The 17,049-nt window shown below is 34.8% G+C and overlaps 1 protein-coding gene across 1 annotated transcript in view; it reads left to right on the forward strand.

The window, feature by feature from the left end:
- DTWD2 (DTW motif tRNA-uridine aminocarboxypropyltransferase 2) overlaps positions 1 to 16,634 on the forward strand; it is a 95,329-nt gene extending 78,695 nt beyond the window's left edge. The window contains exons 5-6 of the mRNA XM_024743380.1: positions 10,439 to 10,567; positions 15,893 to 16,634. Coding sequence (XP_024599148.1) covers positions 10,439 to 10,567; positions 15,893 to 16,063 — 300 coding nt within the window. The 3' untranslated portion in view covers positions 16,064 to 16,634. The remainder of the gene's footprint in view (positions 1 to 10,438; positions 10,568 to 15,892) is intronic.
- The last annotated feature ends 415 nt before the right edge of the window (positions 16,635 to 17,049 follow it).

Raw genomic sequence — 17,049 nt, forward strand, 5'->3', positions numbered from 1 at the left:
ATGTTGGTGCATTTAGTGTTGTCCCAGAGGTCTCTGAGACTGTCCTCAATTCTTTTCATCCTTTTTTCTTTATTCTGCTCTGCAGTATTTATTTCCACTATTTTATCTTCCAGGTCACTTATCCATTCTTCTGCCTCAGTTATTCTGCTATTGATTCCTTCTAGAGAATTTTTAATTTCATTTATTGTGCTGTTCATCATTGTTTTTTTCCCCTTTATTTCTTCTAGATCGTTTTTAAGCATTTCTCCGTTGTATTTCGAAGATTTTGGATCATTTTTACTGTCATTACTCTGAATTATTTTTCAGATAGACTGCCTATTTCCTCTTCATTTGTTTGGTCTGGTGCATTTTTACATTGCTCTTTCATCTGCTGTGTGTTTCCCTGTCTTCTCACTTTGCTTAACTTACTGTGTTTGGGTCTCCTTTACGCAGACTGCAAGTTCGTAGTTCCCGTTTTTTTTGGTGTCTGCCTACAATGGGTAAGGTTGGTTCAGTGGGTTGTTTAGGCTTCCTGGTAGAGAGGAGTGTTGCCTGTGTTCTGGTGGATGAGGCTGGATCTTGTCTTTCTGATGGGCAGGTCCACGTCTGGTGGTGTGTTTTGGGGTGTCTGTTGCCTCATAATGATTTTAGGCAGCCTCTCTGCTAATCGGGGGGGTTGAGTTCCTCTCTTTCTAGGTGTTTGCATAGGGGGTCCAGCACTGTAGCTTGCTGGTTGTTGAGTGGAGCTGGTCTTAGCATTGAGATGGAGATCTCTGGGAGAGCTTTCGCCATTTGATGTTACGTCGGCCCCAGAGGTCTCTGGTTGACCAATGTCCTGAACTCAGCTCTCCCACCTCAGAGGCTCAGGCCTGACACCCGTCCAGAGCACCAAGACCCTGTCAGCCACTCGGCTGCTAGTGTTGGAGGGTCTCTTGTGGAGGCGGGCAGTGGCTGTGGCTCACTGTGGAGACTAGGACATTGGCAGCAGAAGTTCTGCAAAGTACTCCTTGGCATGAGCCCTCCCAGTGTCCACCATTAGCACCACCGAAGAGCCCATGCCAGTGTTTTGGTTAACCATCTAATAGAATTTTCATTTAAATCATTTGAAAAGTGAATGATAAGCTTTGGGGAAATTAAGTTTTAATTTGAAATCAGAATCTTTTCCTACTGAATAGAAAAGAAATTCCTGTAATTTTTAAAGAATTCTTTACCTTGTATTCTTTTCCCATATTATTTTTACTCTTCATTGCAGTTATCAGTCTTTCATCCCTTTTTTTGGGTGGTAATTTTTCAGCCTTATTTGTGTCAATAAAAACTAATTCACTTGTCAAATTCAGTATCTGACATTTATGCACATATTCTTCATGCTACACAGTTGACAGAATTATGTTATATTTCTGAGGGGAATATATTATATCATTAATGGCTATTATGCAGGGTACTTTATGTTGTCCAAATTGTGTTTGAATGGATTTATTTAAGAAACGCCAATTCACTTTTTGGATTTCACTAGCTCTATTAAATAGTCTAAGAAAATAATTAACAGACATGGAGGCATCATGCACTCTGATTTCAAACTGTACTACAAAGCTGTAGTAATCAAAATTATATCGTGCTGGCACAAAAACAGACACATAGATCAAAGGAACAGAATAGACAAACCAGAAATAAACCCACACTTATATGGTCAATTAATCTATGACAAAGGGAGCAAAAATATACAATGGGGGTAAAGACAAACTCTTCAGTAAGTGATGTTGGCAAAACTGGACAGCTATGTGCAAAAGAACGAAACTTAAGCCACTGTCTTACACCATCTATAAAAAATAAAGTCAAGTGGATTAAAGTCTAAATGTAGGACCTGAAAGCATAAAACTCCTAAAAGAAAGCATAGGCAGTATGCTCTTTGACATAGGTCTCAACAATATTTTTTTGGATCTGTCTCCTTAAGCAAGAGCAACAAAAGCAAAAGTAAAGAAGTGGGACTACATCAAACTGAAAACCTTTTACATAGTGAAGGTAACTATCAACTGAATGAAAAGGCCCCTTACTGAATGGGAGAAGACATTTTCAAATGACAAGTTCAATAAGGGGTTAGTACACAAAATATGTTAAAAAAAAACTCATACAGCTCAATATCAAAAAACCCAAACAATTTAATTTAAAAATGGGCAGAGGACATGAATAGATAGTTTTTCAAAGAAGACGTACAAATAGCTAACAGGCACATGAAAAGATGCTCAACTTCTGTAGTCATCAGGGAAATGCAATCCAAACCAAGATGAAATCATTACCTCACACCTTTCAGAGTGGCTGTTATCAAGAAGACAAGTAATAAAAAGCATTGGTAAGCATGTGGAGAAAAGGGAACCCTGGTACAATGTTGATAGGAACGTACATTGGTACGGATGCTATGGAAAACAAAAAATTAAAAAATGGAACTGCCATATGGCTCAGCAATTTCACTTCTGGGTATTTAACTGAAAACAACAAGAGCACTAATTAAAAAAGATATATGCATACCAGTGTTCATTGTAACATTATTTACAATAGCCAAGATATGGAAGCAACCTAATTGTCTGTGAAAAGATGAATGGATAAAGAATATGTGGTATATATACACAATGGAATATTACTTAACCATAAAAAGAACAAAATCTTGCCATTTGTGACAAAATGTATGGACCTAGAGGGTATTATGCTAAGTGAAATAAGACAGAGAAAGACCAATACTGTGTGATATTACTTTTTTATTTTTATTTTCGGCCACTGTGTGGCTAGTGGGATCTTAGTTCCCCAAGCAGGGATTGAACCTGGGCCATGGCAGTGAAAGTGCTGAGTCCTAACCACTGGACCGCCAGGGAATTCCCCTGTGTGAATCTGAAAAACAAAACAAACATAATAGAATAGAAACAGACTCATAGATACAGAGAACTGACTGGTGATTGCCAGAGGGGAGGTGGGTAAAGGGATGGGCAAAATAAGTGAAGAAGATTAAGAGGTACAAACTTCCAGCTATGAAATAACAAAGTTATGGAGATATAATGTACAACATAGGGAATATTGTCAATAATATTTTAATAACTTTGTATGGTGACAGATATTAACTATCCTTATCCTGGTGATCATTTTGGTGTAAAATGATCAAAGGTAAAAAAAGGTATAAAAATATCAAATCACTATGTTGTACACCTGAAACTATTTAACATTGTAAGTTAATTATACTTCAATTTAAAAAATTGTGATATTCTGCAACTCATAATTTCTTATCATTTAAGTATTCTGTACTCTATTCTTCAAAGGAACATAGCAACTTAATTGTTAGCTAATTCTTTTTTATGTCCGTCTGCCAGTTTTACTGTCATAAAATCAATTAAACATTACAGATAAGTTACACATGTGCAGAGATAGAAGAAGATGAGAAAATATATTGAAAATATTAGGCAGATAAAAGAGTCACACAAGGTCGTTCAAGAAATGAAAAAATTTCATTTAAAAAGTATTTTCAAAAATCATTATAAACTCTTGGTCTGTCTCTTCTGTTACATAGTGTTGTTTGGGAATGTTTTAAAGAAATATCAAAGATTTAGATACAAGATTCAGTACTTTGGGAATTATTGCACATTTTAATGATGCTTAGATCATGTACTTAAAGGGCAAAAGAGTAAAATATGAATATTTTCCTTGTATATAAATTATATCTTTAATGAAAATATTTCTGCCTTTTTCAGGATTCTTACTGTTAGGAATATTTTATTTATCTGGCAGTGTAACTTGTTCTCTGTTATTCAGTGAAACTCTTCTCTGGTTCTTTCTCCTGCTTCTAAGACTGCTTTTTCTCTACCTGTTCAATAGCTTTTCTTCTTCCATCCTGTAAAATTTGACATTCTTCTGGCTCTAAGTTTTATCTTATCCCACACTCTTGGTCAGGCTACTCATCTGGCTTTATTGCGATAAAGCTGAGTTGCTTCACCCTTATTCATTAGATTGTGAAGAAAGCATTGTAAATCATCACTAGCACTATCCTGGTTAACATCAGTAGCATCAGTACCACCCTCATCAACATCTTTGCCTGTATTGCCTGCTTACTGTATGGCAGGCATTGCTGAGCACCTCACATATATTAGCATCTTAAAGCACAATCATTCTTCAAGGTTGTTAATGTTTTAGGCTCTGAGAGTTTAAATCTTGTTTGAGGTCATACTACTATTATGTAGAGTTAAATTTAAATAAGTCTAATTTCCTTTCTTATGCTTTTAGTTGCTGTGCTTTTCTGTCTCCCAATTCATGCACATTATTGTAATTCAAGGTTATAGAAAAGTGTTGTTAATAAAGTAAAAGAGTGTACAATTTAACTCAGTAAATTTTAAAATAAAAATTTTTTGTGACAAATAGAACTTATGAAGTAATTGTATAATGTGTGCTTTATTTCACACCTAGGCTAATTTATGATTTATTTTCCAATAGCTGTTTATAAAGGCATGACAGCTTTTGAAATGAGTAGAAATGGTAATTGTTAAATGAAATTTATCTTTGGTGAGAAAATGTTTCACTAGCAAGACATTATAAAATTGGTTATTACTTAGGTGAGACTAGTAAATCAATTTCTAATATCCTAAATCAGTTTCTGTTCTAAGTTTCCTAATAAAGGATATAAATTGACGTAAGCCCAGTATGAATAAATGCATACATGTAGACATGCTTAGTTTGGACAATTTCAATTTCAGGAGATATCACAAAAGTTAGTTTCTATAGCATTATTCAACAGAGACTCGTCTTCATTAAGTATTGCTGAGAAAAATAGCAGCAGAAAGTAATGCCAAGGCGTTTAATCTATAGTCACATGCTTCTTTCTGGCTTGTTTAATGGCGTAATGTTTTGTTAATTTACTGAAATCACTCTGAAGTTATTGTAGGCAATAATTTTTTTTTTTTAACTTTTTTGGCTGCATTGGGTCTTCGTTGCTGCGTGTGGTCTTTCTCTAGTTGCAGCGAGTGGGGGCTACTCTGTTGCGGTGTGCGGGCTTCTCATTGTGGTGGCTTCTCTTGCTGTGCAGCACGGGCTCTAGGTGCGTGGGCTTCAGTAGTTGTGGCACGTGGGCTCAGTAGTTGTGGTTCGCAGGCTCCAGAGCACAGGCTCAGTAGTTGTGGCATACGGACTTAGTTGCTCCGCGGCATGTGGGATCTTCCCGGACCAGGGCTCGAACCCGTGTCCTCTGCATTGGCAGGCAGATTCTTAACCACTGCGCCACCAGGGATGGTAGCCAATAATCTTAAGGAATTTTTGTTTTCATGCCTCTATTCTTTTTTTTTTTGAAGAGGAAGCTTAAAAACTCAGATAAAACTTTTTTTATTTAAGAGAAATTATTATATTTCAATATTATTTTAAACTTTAATTCTGTCATTCTAAACTTTTAAAAAGAGTAATTATGCCTGAGAACGTGGAGATTACTATTTGACTTATAAAGATAACTTCCAATTCTGTGATCTCATGAATCTATGTGTTTTTACTTTCCTTCTCTAGATATTTCCATACCCATAGTTCTCAGTGACTTCAGATATGTACTACTTGGAGTTATGTGAAAAACAGTGGTAGATTAAATATTTTTATTAGTAGGAAAAAACACTAGTCAAGATATTTGATTAAATATGTCACTCAACAGAATTTTAATTTTGTATCATTATTTAGATTTGCTTAAATTTGAAATTTGTAAGTGCTTAATTTTTAGGCTTCTGAATTGTATGTTTGCATTTTTAACATCAAAGTTTTTGTGTGTTGGAAAAGCAATGTGTAACTTTAATTATCATTTTAATGTGTAAGAAAGTACTAAATTTTAAACCCAATGTGTTCTACAAGTTCTTTGGTAATTTTGGAATTGTGCTTTACCATAGAAACTGTTATGAAATGAAGTTTCTCAGGTCAACTCAGAAAAAAAAATTTAAACAATAATGTGTTTTGGAAGTAGCACAATATTATCATTTTATCTATAACTAATGCCCCCTTTAACCTTATTTTTATCAAATTTTCTGAGTTTCAACATTAATCCTGGAATCTTAACTTTCTGTAAAAACTTTACAGGCTTCATAGTGTGGGAAGATGGGAGCAAGACATAGATATTGATATTTGTGAGAAACTTTCATTCTTGAGAAGACTCCTCCCCCTTTATCATTTTTTTTTTACACTGTGTTCATAAGACCCCTAAAATTATTCAGGAGTCCCTCAGCCTTGCTTTCCAGCAGAATAGCTTTGTTTTATTTGTTTAATATGTTGGGATTTGCCTAAGAATTCATCCATTTAATTATTAGCCTAGTTATGAAGAGCTCAAGCTCTCAAAGAAGACTATAAAGTCATTTATCTGCTTTACCATGATTGATTTTGGAACCTTGGATAAGTTACTTCACCTCTCTGTACTTTGGTTTTCTCATTTGTAAAATGGAGATAATAGTACTTCATAGGATTTTTGCGAGAATTAAATGAGACAATATATGTACATTTTCTAGAATAGCACTTACTGTCCAAGTGCATGAGACTTTGCTTATAAGTGGTTAAGTCTCTGTTCAAACTGGCAACTGTCTGATGCCAAAGCTGGACTCTTATCACTATTAGATCATAGTGTTGAACTAAACTGAGGAAATTAAAGGAATGAAGTGGATTGAGGGATTGGGGCTAGAAGAAAAGATTTAGTACCTCTCCTTCAAAGGGCAGCTCATAAGCTCAGATACTGATTCTTGTTTGTGAAAGATCATAGAAAAAAGGGTGCTTCAGAAAGGAGGGTTTTTATGTGTGTCTTCCACTGGTAAGGAATTCAGAATGTTAGTAAAAAGAATTTTTTTAGCTTGTTCTAGACTAGGGTTGTTTCAGAAAGCCTGCAAAATAGATTGATTTTCCTAGAAACCTTTAAGGAAGCTGATCAACTGATGAGAATGTCTTGTGACTCCTAATAATTAAGTGAGGAGCACAATAGTTTTATGTAATAATGAAACTTGTCTTAAAAGAGCCTGAGAACAGATAACACGTAATCACCATCAAATTATAAAAATACAGCATTTGTTGGGGGTGTGTGTGTGTGGAGATGATTAAAATTTTAATTTTGAGGTCTTTTTTAGTTCATTTTTCTTGACAAAAGAATTAACTATATTATAGTAAATTATTTTAAAGACATATGTTATGCAAACATAAGCCATGGCATGTTAATCCTTTGGATAGTTTTTTGAGTCCTAAAGGTCATTACTAAACCACTGAACATGCTATGACTTCCACACTATTAATGACACAAATCACAAAAATAGCTAAAGGTCTATCTAGGAAGGAGACATTTGTAAAAACCCTTTTAAAAAGCATCTGAACAGTGATCATAGCTGTCAAACTGTTATCTGGTATTCTTATATATTAAATATATATTTAATATTTAATGGAAGAAAATAAAGGAAGGCATTAACAACAAAAGAATTTTAAGGAATTCAAATTTTAGCCAATCCAGAGAATCAGTGGAAAAGATCTGAAGCTCAGTCTAGAAGTAAAATTTGGATGAGTTGGCTGTTTCTAAAATGGGAGTTATATTATAGGCTTACAACCTATACCAGTAGAATTCTAAACCAACCAATGATACTCCTGTTCCTAAAGAAGTCACATTAAGAGCACTCAGACAACTTCTACCCATGGAGAACCAACTTCCAAGAAGATCAAAATTATTGAAGCATTCTTTGCATCAGCATGGCTTCCAAAAATTGGAAATGAAGATTGTATATAATAATTATACATAATATAATAATAATAATAATGATATATAATTAATGTAGCATTAAAATTACATATACATTATATGATCTTGGGATTGATCACTAAAAAATAGGTTTTAATACCATCAGGTCCAGCTATCTGATTTTTATCAAGTGAGCAGGAACTGAGAAACTAAATGACTGAAATTAAGTGATTAATTATTGTCAACTTTGATATAATAATATTGGTCTTTCAGTAGTTCCTCTTTCTACATACCATACTTTCATCATATGTTAATTTTTTTCATTTCTTATAATAGTTAATTTTGCCTTGGATTTTCTTGAACACTTATTCATGAAGATGAGGCAGTTTCTGAGAAATTATTATGATGCTTGTGACTTCTCAAGAAGATGGATCAACAGGGTTTCTTTTTAGTCTTGCTCATTTACTCACTGAATTAAGTGTGTGATGAAGGTGATATAGCACGTAAGCGTAAAAGGAGGTGCCGTGAGATCACATTAGCATGCTTTAATAACATGTATCCTAATAATATGACAGATCTTAGTTATATATACTCTTTTAATATATCCAGTTACTAGGTAACTCCCAGAGAGACGATTTGTGAAGGATATTCTGAAGTCTTTTAACAAATGATATATTTCAAATTCTGTTTTCATACAGCCATGTGAGCCACAGTAAGAAATAAAACACCCTCCCGAAATAACAAATTTCTTTTAAAAATCAAATTAATTCCAATAAACAAAATCCACTGTGAATTTTGCATGTTTTCCAAAGGTTTTGTTTTAATCAGATGCTTGTTATAAATTCCTCCAGTGATGACTTGGAATTAAGTATTGAAAGCAGTAGTTGTCTGTACTCTGTTCTACTGGTTGACCTGATGAAATATCAAAGCTTTTAGTAATTACAATTAATCAACATCATGAATTATTCTTACAGTTATTTAAACATAGGCTTTCTTTTATCATTATATATGTTTCTCAACCATTTTCTTCCATCTCTTTCTCTCCCTGCATCTATTTTTCATCTTGTCCATTGGTAGAAATGCAGAGTAATTTTAATATGATATCTAAAATATAATTAGTCAAATATGCTTTAAAGAATATATTCCAAAATCATATATAGGGCAATACATTCTATAGTGAATCTTTTATGATGCCCACTTTGTTTCCCTCTCTCTCTCCCTCCCCCTTCCCCCCTCATCTCTTTTTGAGGAAGGAAAGGAAACAAGTTGTAGAGGATAATTTTTTGAACAAAAAGCAATCAGAGTGGAAAAACCATATTTCCCATCACATATCCTTAAATGTGATTTTGATCAGAGTGTGGGCTTTATGAGTGTAAGATTACTTGAGTTTCATTTAATTAAAGTAGGAATCAAAGGGCCAAAATGCTGACATTCAGTTTTCTATTGCCTTTCTCATGTCTGACTCTATCTCAGCTAAAATATTATCTCGATGGAGAAAAGTATCTTTGTAGTATGCTACTTTTATCTAAAAAGTGGATATATATATATGTATGTGTGTGTGTGTGTGTGTGTTGGTATGTGTGTGTATCTCTGTGTGTTTATATAGATTTACACCCACACAGACATATGCTTATCAGTTTAAGAAATAATGGAGGAATAAACCAGAAAATAAAATATCCCAATCATCAGTTCTCCAAAGTGATTAAACCATTTTCACTTCCACTTCAATGTATGAGAGTTTCATTTACTCTATCCTCATTTGGTGGTGTTAGTCTTTTCGATGTTAACTGTTCTAATGAGTGAAATGTTATCTCTTTATGATTTTATTTTATTTTATTTTTATTTATTTATTTTTGATTGTGTTGGGTCTTCGTTGCTGCACACGGGCTTTCTCTAGTTGCGGTGAGCGGGGGCTACTCTTCATTGCGGTGTGAGGGCTTCTCATTGCGGTGGCTTCTCTTGTTGCAGAGCATGGGCTCTAGGTGCACGGGCTTCAGTAGCTGTGGCTCACGGACTCTAGAGCGCAGGCTCAGTAGTTGTGGCGCACGGGCTTAGTTGCTCCGTGTTATGTGGGATCTTCCCAGACCAGGGCTCGAACCCACGTCCCCTACATTGGCAGGTGGATTCTCAACCACTGCGCCACCAGGGAAGCCCCTCATTGTGATTTTGATTTACATTAAATCATGTTGAGCCCTTTTACATGTACCTATTTGCTACTTGTATATCTTCTTTTGTGAAGTGTCTGTTCACTCTTTTTGCCCACTGGGAGGGGGTTATTAGTCTTTTTAGTTTTGATTTGTAGGAATTTGTATATATTTTGAATACATTTTCTTCGTCAGATGTGTAACTATCCTCTAGCTTCTATTTAACAAAACAATAATAAAAGGATATTATGTATAGAAGATATTGATACATTTAATATTTATAAACTGGCAATTTTGGAAGGAAATTAGAGTAATTAGTATTTAAAATACAGACCTTAGGGGCTTCCCTGGTGGCACAGTGGTTGAGAGTCCGCCTGCCGATCGAGGGGACATGGGTTCGTGCCCCGGTCCAGGAAGATCCCACATGCCGCGAAGCGGCTGGGCCTGTGAGCCATGGCCGCTGAGCCTGCACGTCCAGAGCCTGTGCTCCGCAACGGGAGAGGCCACAACAGTGAGAGGCCCCCATACTGCAAAAATAAAATGAAATAAAAAACAGACCTTATAGTTTTAAACTTAAAAGAAAAATTACATTCTATTCTGTTTTTGATTTCAGGTGCAATTAAAAACCAGCATTTCTAGTCAGTATGTAATTCGGGCGCAACCAACTAATAGGTGCCTTTCTACACTGGAGTGTGCAGCTGTCGCTCTTTCTATCTTGGAGAAAAATAATTACATACAAGAGGTATGTCTTTGGAAAGTTACATAGTTTTTGAAAGTAGGAGTTTAGTTAGATTTTTGTCTAGAAAATTAAAAAATGCATAACTTGTTAAATTTGTAACAAGTGACAAGTAGACTGTATCTGTGATAGAAATTTGTGCACTTTTATAACCTTCCTTTCCCCTCTGTTGTTTCTCTGTTAGTTTAACGTTCCAGATTGCATTATTTAAATATTCATTCTAAGCTGTGCAAACAGCATTTGTAATATGCTAAATCGTTTTTAAGTAGCATAACATTAAATATAGTTTTTTGGGGCTAGATATGTCTTTCAGTAGTCTGTATTTCTGTTTTAGTCTTTTGTGTTCTCTTGTACTAGACTTTTTTCTTTTTATTTAAAAGAACATTTTACAGCAAGATTTTTTCCATTGGTGCTTTTATTCAAGGAGATATACCAACTTCCTGTTTAATCTTATTAACCTTGCTTAGGGTATAAAAAGATATAATTTTTCTTGAGAAAAAAGCCTACAGAATATGAAAACGTTATAACCTGCAATCAACATTTTATTTAATTTCCATGAAAGCCTGATGATTTCCTATATAATTCATAATCATTAGTAAATAATAATGTTTCAGTGAGCTCACAACATCTCAACCTTTTAGAACATGTAAGACATTTTCCATTTATGACAAGAGAAAAAAATAGCAAACTAAATGGAGTTTTATAACTCCCTCCTCTAACACACACACACACACACACACACACACACACGCACAAAGTATGCTCTTTCCTGCCTTCTTTCTGTCTTTCTCATTATACACCATGGTTTCTATTATAAAAGTGTGCCTTAGCCATGAGGGAAATTCCGATAATGGATAAAAGCTTAGGTCAGAGTAACTGGATAAGTGGATTAGTTACCAAGAAAAAGAACAAAAGACCTCCAAAGCAAGGGGAGTTAAAGAATGCCAGAAGAAGCATTGAATTGCCCTTTTCCTCCCCCCTACCCTAAGCCATGGTATGTGTCAGAGTTGGAGACTTTCTTCTTTTGAAAGAAGTAGGCTTTCATGAGTAGGCTATTTTTGTGTGTATCTGTATGAGTAGACTTAGTTTTGGGTCTAGGCAATTTCTCTTTCTCTCTTTTGAGGGAAAAAATGCGTGAAGGATCCTAGATCCTTCCTCCAAATGACCAGGTAGTATTCTCAGACTCTTTTTTCTCCCCTCTGACTTTATCACCTATTCCCATGTACCTTCCATCAATATAACACTTAATATACGCCTGTACTTGTCTCTCTGTTTTGTTTATTAACCATCATCTGTGCATGTTCTTCAGCAGAAAACAACATTATTTTTAGGTGTCTTAAAGGAAAGATGGAACCCAAGTCTGTTGTTTAAGCTTGCTTTCTGTACAGTCTCTGTATTTTCCTTTTTGTTGATGTAAAATCCTAGGATCAGCCAACATCAGACACAGGCCTCATTAAAAGTTTAAATCTTGAGGGAAAAATATAATGGTCTTCGGCTATAAATTTAAATTTTCTTTCCTGTTCTTCTTTTGGTTTATAAAAAGAATCTTCTATGGATTTATATTTATTATTCCCACAATTGGAATTGAATCTTTACTGCATTCCTAAACAGAAGCTTTAATGTTGGTAACGGTGGTGTTTTAGTAGTAGTAGTTATAGTATAATAGGGCTAGGGTTTGGCATAGGGTTTGTACTACTACTACTACAAATGCTGCTACTGCTCCCCCCTTTCCAGCTTTATAAGATATATTATTCTGATATTAATTAATGTACTGTCACAGCAGGAAACCTGTCTTATGTTTTTAGTATAATATCTTACAACAGGCAAAGTTTAAGAGATAGAAGGGTATAAGGATCTATCATCTCTTCAGCTTTTGGAGCTTTTATTTTTTTCTGTGGGTCAAGTTGAACATAAAATCCCAAAGCAAAAGTGGGGTCCTAGAGTTCTCATTCTCTTTGCTTTGGTCACCAGGAGTGGTTATACTATAGTGACCAGGAGTAGAAGAAGGATGTTTGATAATCAGGCGTGTGATTTGGGAGGTGCTGATAAGATGGTCGCAGGAACATGAGCAGAAAAAAAGCATATGAAACATCCCAAGTTGCTTATTATTACATCTGGCAAACAATTAGCTTTCTTAGTGGGGGAACACAAGTCCAGCTTGTTTAAATCTAGCTACAATAAAAAAATCAGTACATTCTTCTGAACATCTGCTCTGAAATAGGTGTTTTCTTTCCTTCCTGGGGAGGAAAGCTATAACATGCCTTTTACCCCCAATAACCTTTTATTAGGGGCATCCTAATAAAACCTTAAGAGGATGGGGAGAGTAGTAATTTTTCAGCTGGCTTCATTCTGTAGAGGTAGGGCTCCTCAAAATAAAGAACTTGGCATAGAATGGCCTTCTTAGTCTGTTGATTCATTCTCTTCCTTTATTCTTGAGCAGTTTTCAGTCGCTTGGAGATAGCATGATATGAGTTTTGAAGCAAGTTTGAGTTAAAACTTTATCACTTATCATCAGCAGTTTTTGCCAGAAGGCAATTCATGTAATCTCTTTGTGTTTGTTTTCTTATCTGCGATATACAAAAAATAGTTACCTCATAATATTGTTATGAGAATCAAATGGGATAATGTATGTTAATTGCCTGACACCGGGCTCTCAAGAAGTGTTCATCTTTTTGCCTTTCCTCGCCTCTGATTCTTGTCTATAGATTGACAGAAAAATTGAACTGAAAGTTGGTGATTTTCATTTTGCCATTATAATATGTACCAGGGTTACTCATACCTTGGAAGCCTTATGAACTTTTGTAACTAGACGTGGCAAAGCTTTGTGCTGTAACCTAAATGTCTTAGCTCTACTCATCACCAGTAGTTGTTAATAACGGTCTTTTGAAACTGTCACATTGCATCTATAGACAGAGGATTTACAGAACACTGATTTTCCCCCAAATAAACTTTTAGAAACTAATTTTGTAAGTAGAGGATTTTCTTTGTTCTTCTGAACCAGTAAACCTCTCATATAGCTTCACATTGCCCCAGATATAATGTTATGAATGTAGAGAGAAACATTATCATTTATTATCAATCAAGTTATATGCTAAGCACTTTAAATGTATCATGTGAGTGTACCATAATAATAACCTTATAAGGTGGACATAATATTCCTCACTTTGCAGAGGAAGAAAACGAGGCAAAGAGAGGTTAACTTATCTGGGAACACATAGCTAGTAAGTGATTGCATCAGTCACTTAAAACCCCAAAATCAGAATGGCATAACACACTGTCTGTACAGTGGGATTGCCAGGGGGACCGCTGCTAATTATAGTCACTTGGATCCAGGCTGATGGATGCACCATCTAGACACATCACTTTAAGGAAGGAATAAACAGAGGTGAGGAATCATACACCACTTTTAAAGCATCTGCCCAGAGGTGACACACATTATTTGTGCTCACATTTCATTAACCAAGTCAAGTTATATGGCCATGCCTAACTTCAGAGGGGGCTAGAAAATGCAGTCTGATCATGTATCATGAAAGATGACCGATGTATTTGTGAACAACCCTAGTGACTACCACAGATATGTCTATCTCCAAAATTCATTGTCTTAATTACTCAGAAAATTGATAGAATCTTATCTTCAGGAAGTAAAAGTTGAAGGCCCTTAATCATAGGAGTATTAATACTCTTCTATCTATGAAGAATCTAATAAATGTCATAAAATAGCAATTGTCTCAGTCAGTGTATGGTCCAAGGTATGTTTCCTAGGTATGATGTTTCAGGATTCAATCACTTCCTTATATTGACTCTGTAAAGTAATATATAGTCATTTCTATATTTCTTCTCTTGTTTGAAGAATTGAAGGTACAAAAAGAAATTATGAGAACGTACCTAAGAGACTCTCTACAATAATGTCAGGCAGAGCTTTTCCAAGATGTTTGTCTTTTTCTTACTGGTGTGTCTCAGTTAGGAGTTACGTTTAGTTGCATGTAACAGAGCCCTTACTGCAGTGGTTGAGCCATATATGAGTTTATTTTTCTCCTGTAATAAGAAATGCTGAAGTTAGTGGTCTAGGGCTGGGGATGCAGCTGAAGAGGACATCAGAGACCCAGATTTCTTCTGTCTTTCTGTCCATCACTGTATGTATTTGGCTTTAATCTTCATGTTTATTGTCCTGTAGTCACATGTGTTCATCCACATGTGGCAGTCACGTTCCGGGCAAGAAGAAAAGGCAAAAGCCTATGCCTGCTAGGTCTGTCCCAACCCAAGGCCTTCCACTTACATCTTGTTGGATAAACTGTCATTAGTCAATGTAGTATTACTAGCTGGACACATTGCCACCTTGAATAAAATTTTAGATTTTTTTTAATAAGGAAGAAAAGAATGGATATGGAGAAGCAACTACCAGTGACTGCCACATATTTGTAAGAGTTCATTGTAAATTAAAGCTGTTAAGCCCTTTGCTGCCACTTTTGTTGTATATGTGGGGGAATACATTTTTACATAGACATTGTGAAATTTTTGTAGTTAAATCTTTGTTCCTTTTATTTTCTTTTTAAACAATCTGCACCATCAAGTTTGTTATTTAAAAGTGTTATATCAGGGATCTCAGGCCCAGGGAAAGATTCTGACTCAAATATGTTTAAAACACTAGCTTAATGTTTTTTTTTTTTTTTCCTAACTTTTGAATTTGAATAACTTTAAGAAGGACATATGCTCAGTTGTTTGACAACCTCCACCATTCTCTGTTACCTTATAGGTCCACCTAGGTCACATGTTTATGTTATATGTCTGGCCCTATAGGTATTTGAGTTCAGACAGGTATGTATATAGTTACAGTTATTTCAAATGCACCCACACGTGGTTATCTAACTTGTATGTGGGCCATGGAGTAGTGTGAGAGAATTAGTAAACTTACCCATTGCTGCCTTCATCCATTTGTTAGCAAGTAGCGGGAAGCTTATGTTAGTCTGTGATCAAAACTGAATTAACTAATTTGTACCTAAATGTCTCTTTTAGTCTGCTGTTACAGATTAGTTATTATAATGGCCACAATTTTTGTAGTGTTTGAATATATTAAAGTATAAAACTAAATTTAGACTTTATCACCTATATGGAAAATTAGTATTTGTGTCTTACTGGAATTCCTTAGTGGTATGTAAGGTATGAATTTAAATGAACTATTTATTTAGAAGTTATCATATATTTGATTGCCTATTGCTTTTCATAGTTAAAAGCTAATAATAAAATAATAATCCCTGTTTCTAAAGAAAAAATTTAGATAGAATATCATGATTTGTCACATCTTTTTTAGTATCTTTTTTTTTATCTTAACAGACTTTGCTTCGCCCTCTTCAAGCTTTATGCTCTTTCCAGCTTCAGCATGGTGCTCAAATTCGCCTCAGCAAGGAACACCTTCTGAAAAATGGATTATATCCTAAGCCGATGCCAAAGAACAAACGCAAACTCAGGAAAATGGAACTATTAATGAACAGCATTAAAATTTAGTAGAGTTGTTCTTATGGTGCTAGTTTTGTTGTCTTCAGCTGACAATAATGAGTTAACTTTTTATACATTTTAAGTCTGTGGGTTTTTGTCTAAAGAATGAGAGTTACATACTAAACTTACCCAGAAGAAGAAAGTAATCCAAATAGCCAAAAAACAAACAAACAAAATTCAGTGATTCAGTGAAAAGCAAGATTTCGTACTGTATTTGTTTTCAAAATGTGCCTCTAATACATTTTTTCAAGTCAGTAATTTGAAATGTGATTGGTTGTTGAGCTGGGTTAGAAGTACTTATTAATAAAAGGGAATGGAAGGAAACTGATGTGCCTGACTGGTTCAGTATTGTTTCTGTTAGTGTTTATAGATAATTAGGTGTAGACCTATAGTAGAGGATAATCTTGCACATGAACTTTATAGTTTGAAATAAGTAACAAAAGAAAATAATAATCAAGTAATTTAGGTTGAATTTATTTATTTCATAAATAAGTATTCTTTAGGGACTAAAATTGAATTCAGCCAATGTGATTTAAGTGTGCGATTAATTGCCCATATTTTTAAAGTTAAAATTTAATTAGAAAAAGTATATTCACTGTCTAACATTATTTTCAGGTGTACAACATAATGATTTGGTATTTGTGTACATTGCAAAATGATCACTACAATAAGTCTAGTTAAAATCTGTCATCTTACATAATTAGAACAAATTTTTTTCTTGTGATGAGAAGTTTTAAGATATACTCCCTTAGCAACTTTAAAATATACAATACGGTATTACTAACTATAGTCACCATGCTGTATATTACATTCCCATGACTTACTTGTTTAAAAACGGCCCTTTTGACCCTCTTCACCCATTTCACTCCCACCCTCACCTCCACCCCTGCCTCTGGTAAACACCAGTCTATTTTCTTTATCTTAGAGCTTGTCTGTCTATAAGCTTTTTTTTTTTTTCCAGATTCCACATTTAAGTGATACCATTTCTTTGTCCG

The sequence above is a fragment of the Neophocaena asiaeorientalis genome, unplaced genomic scaffold (assembly GCF_003031525.2).
Source record: "Neophocaena asiaeorientalis asiaeorientalis breed wild unplaced genomic scaffold, Neophocaena_asiaeorientalis_V1.1 scaffold26, whole genome shotgun sequence".
NCBI classification, from domain to species: Eukaryota; Metazoa; Chordata; class Mammalia; order Artiodactyla; family Phocoenidae; genus Neophocaena; species Neophocaena asiaeorientalis.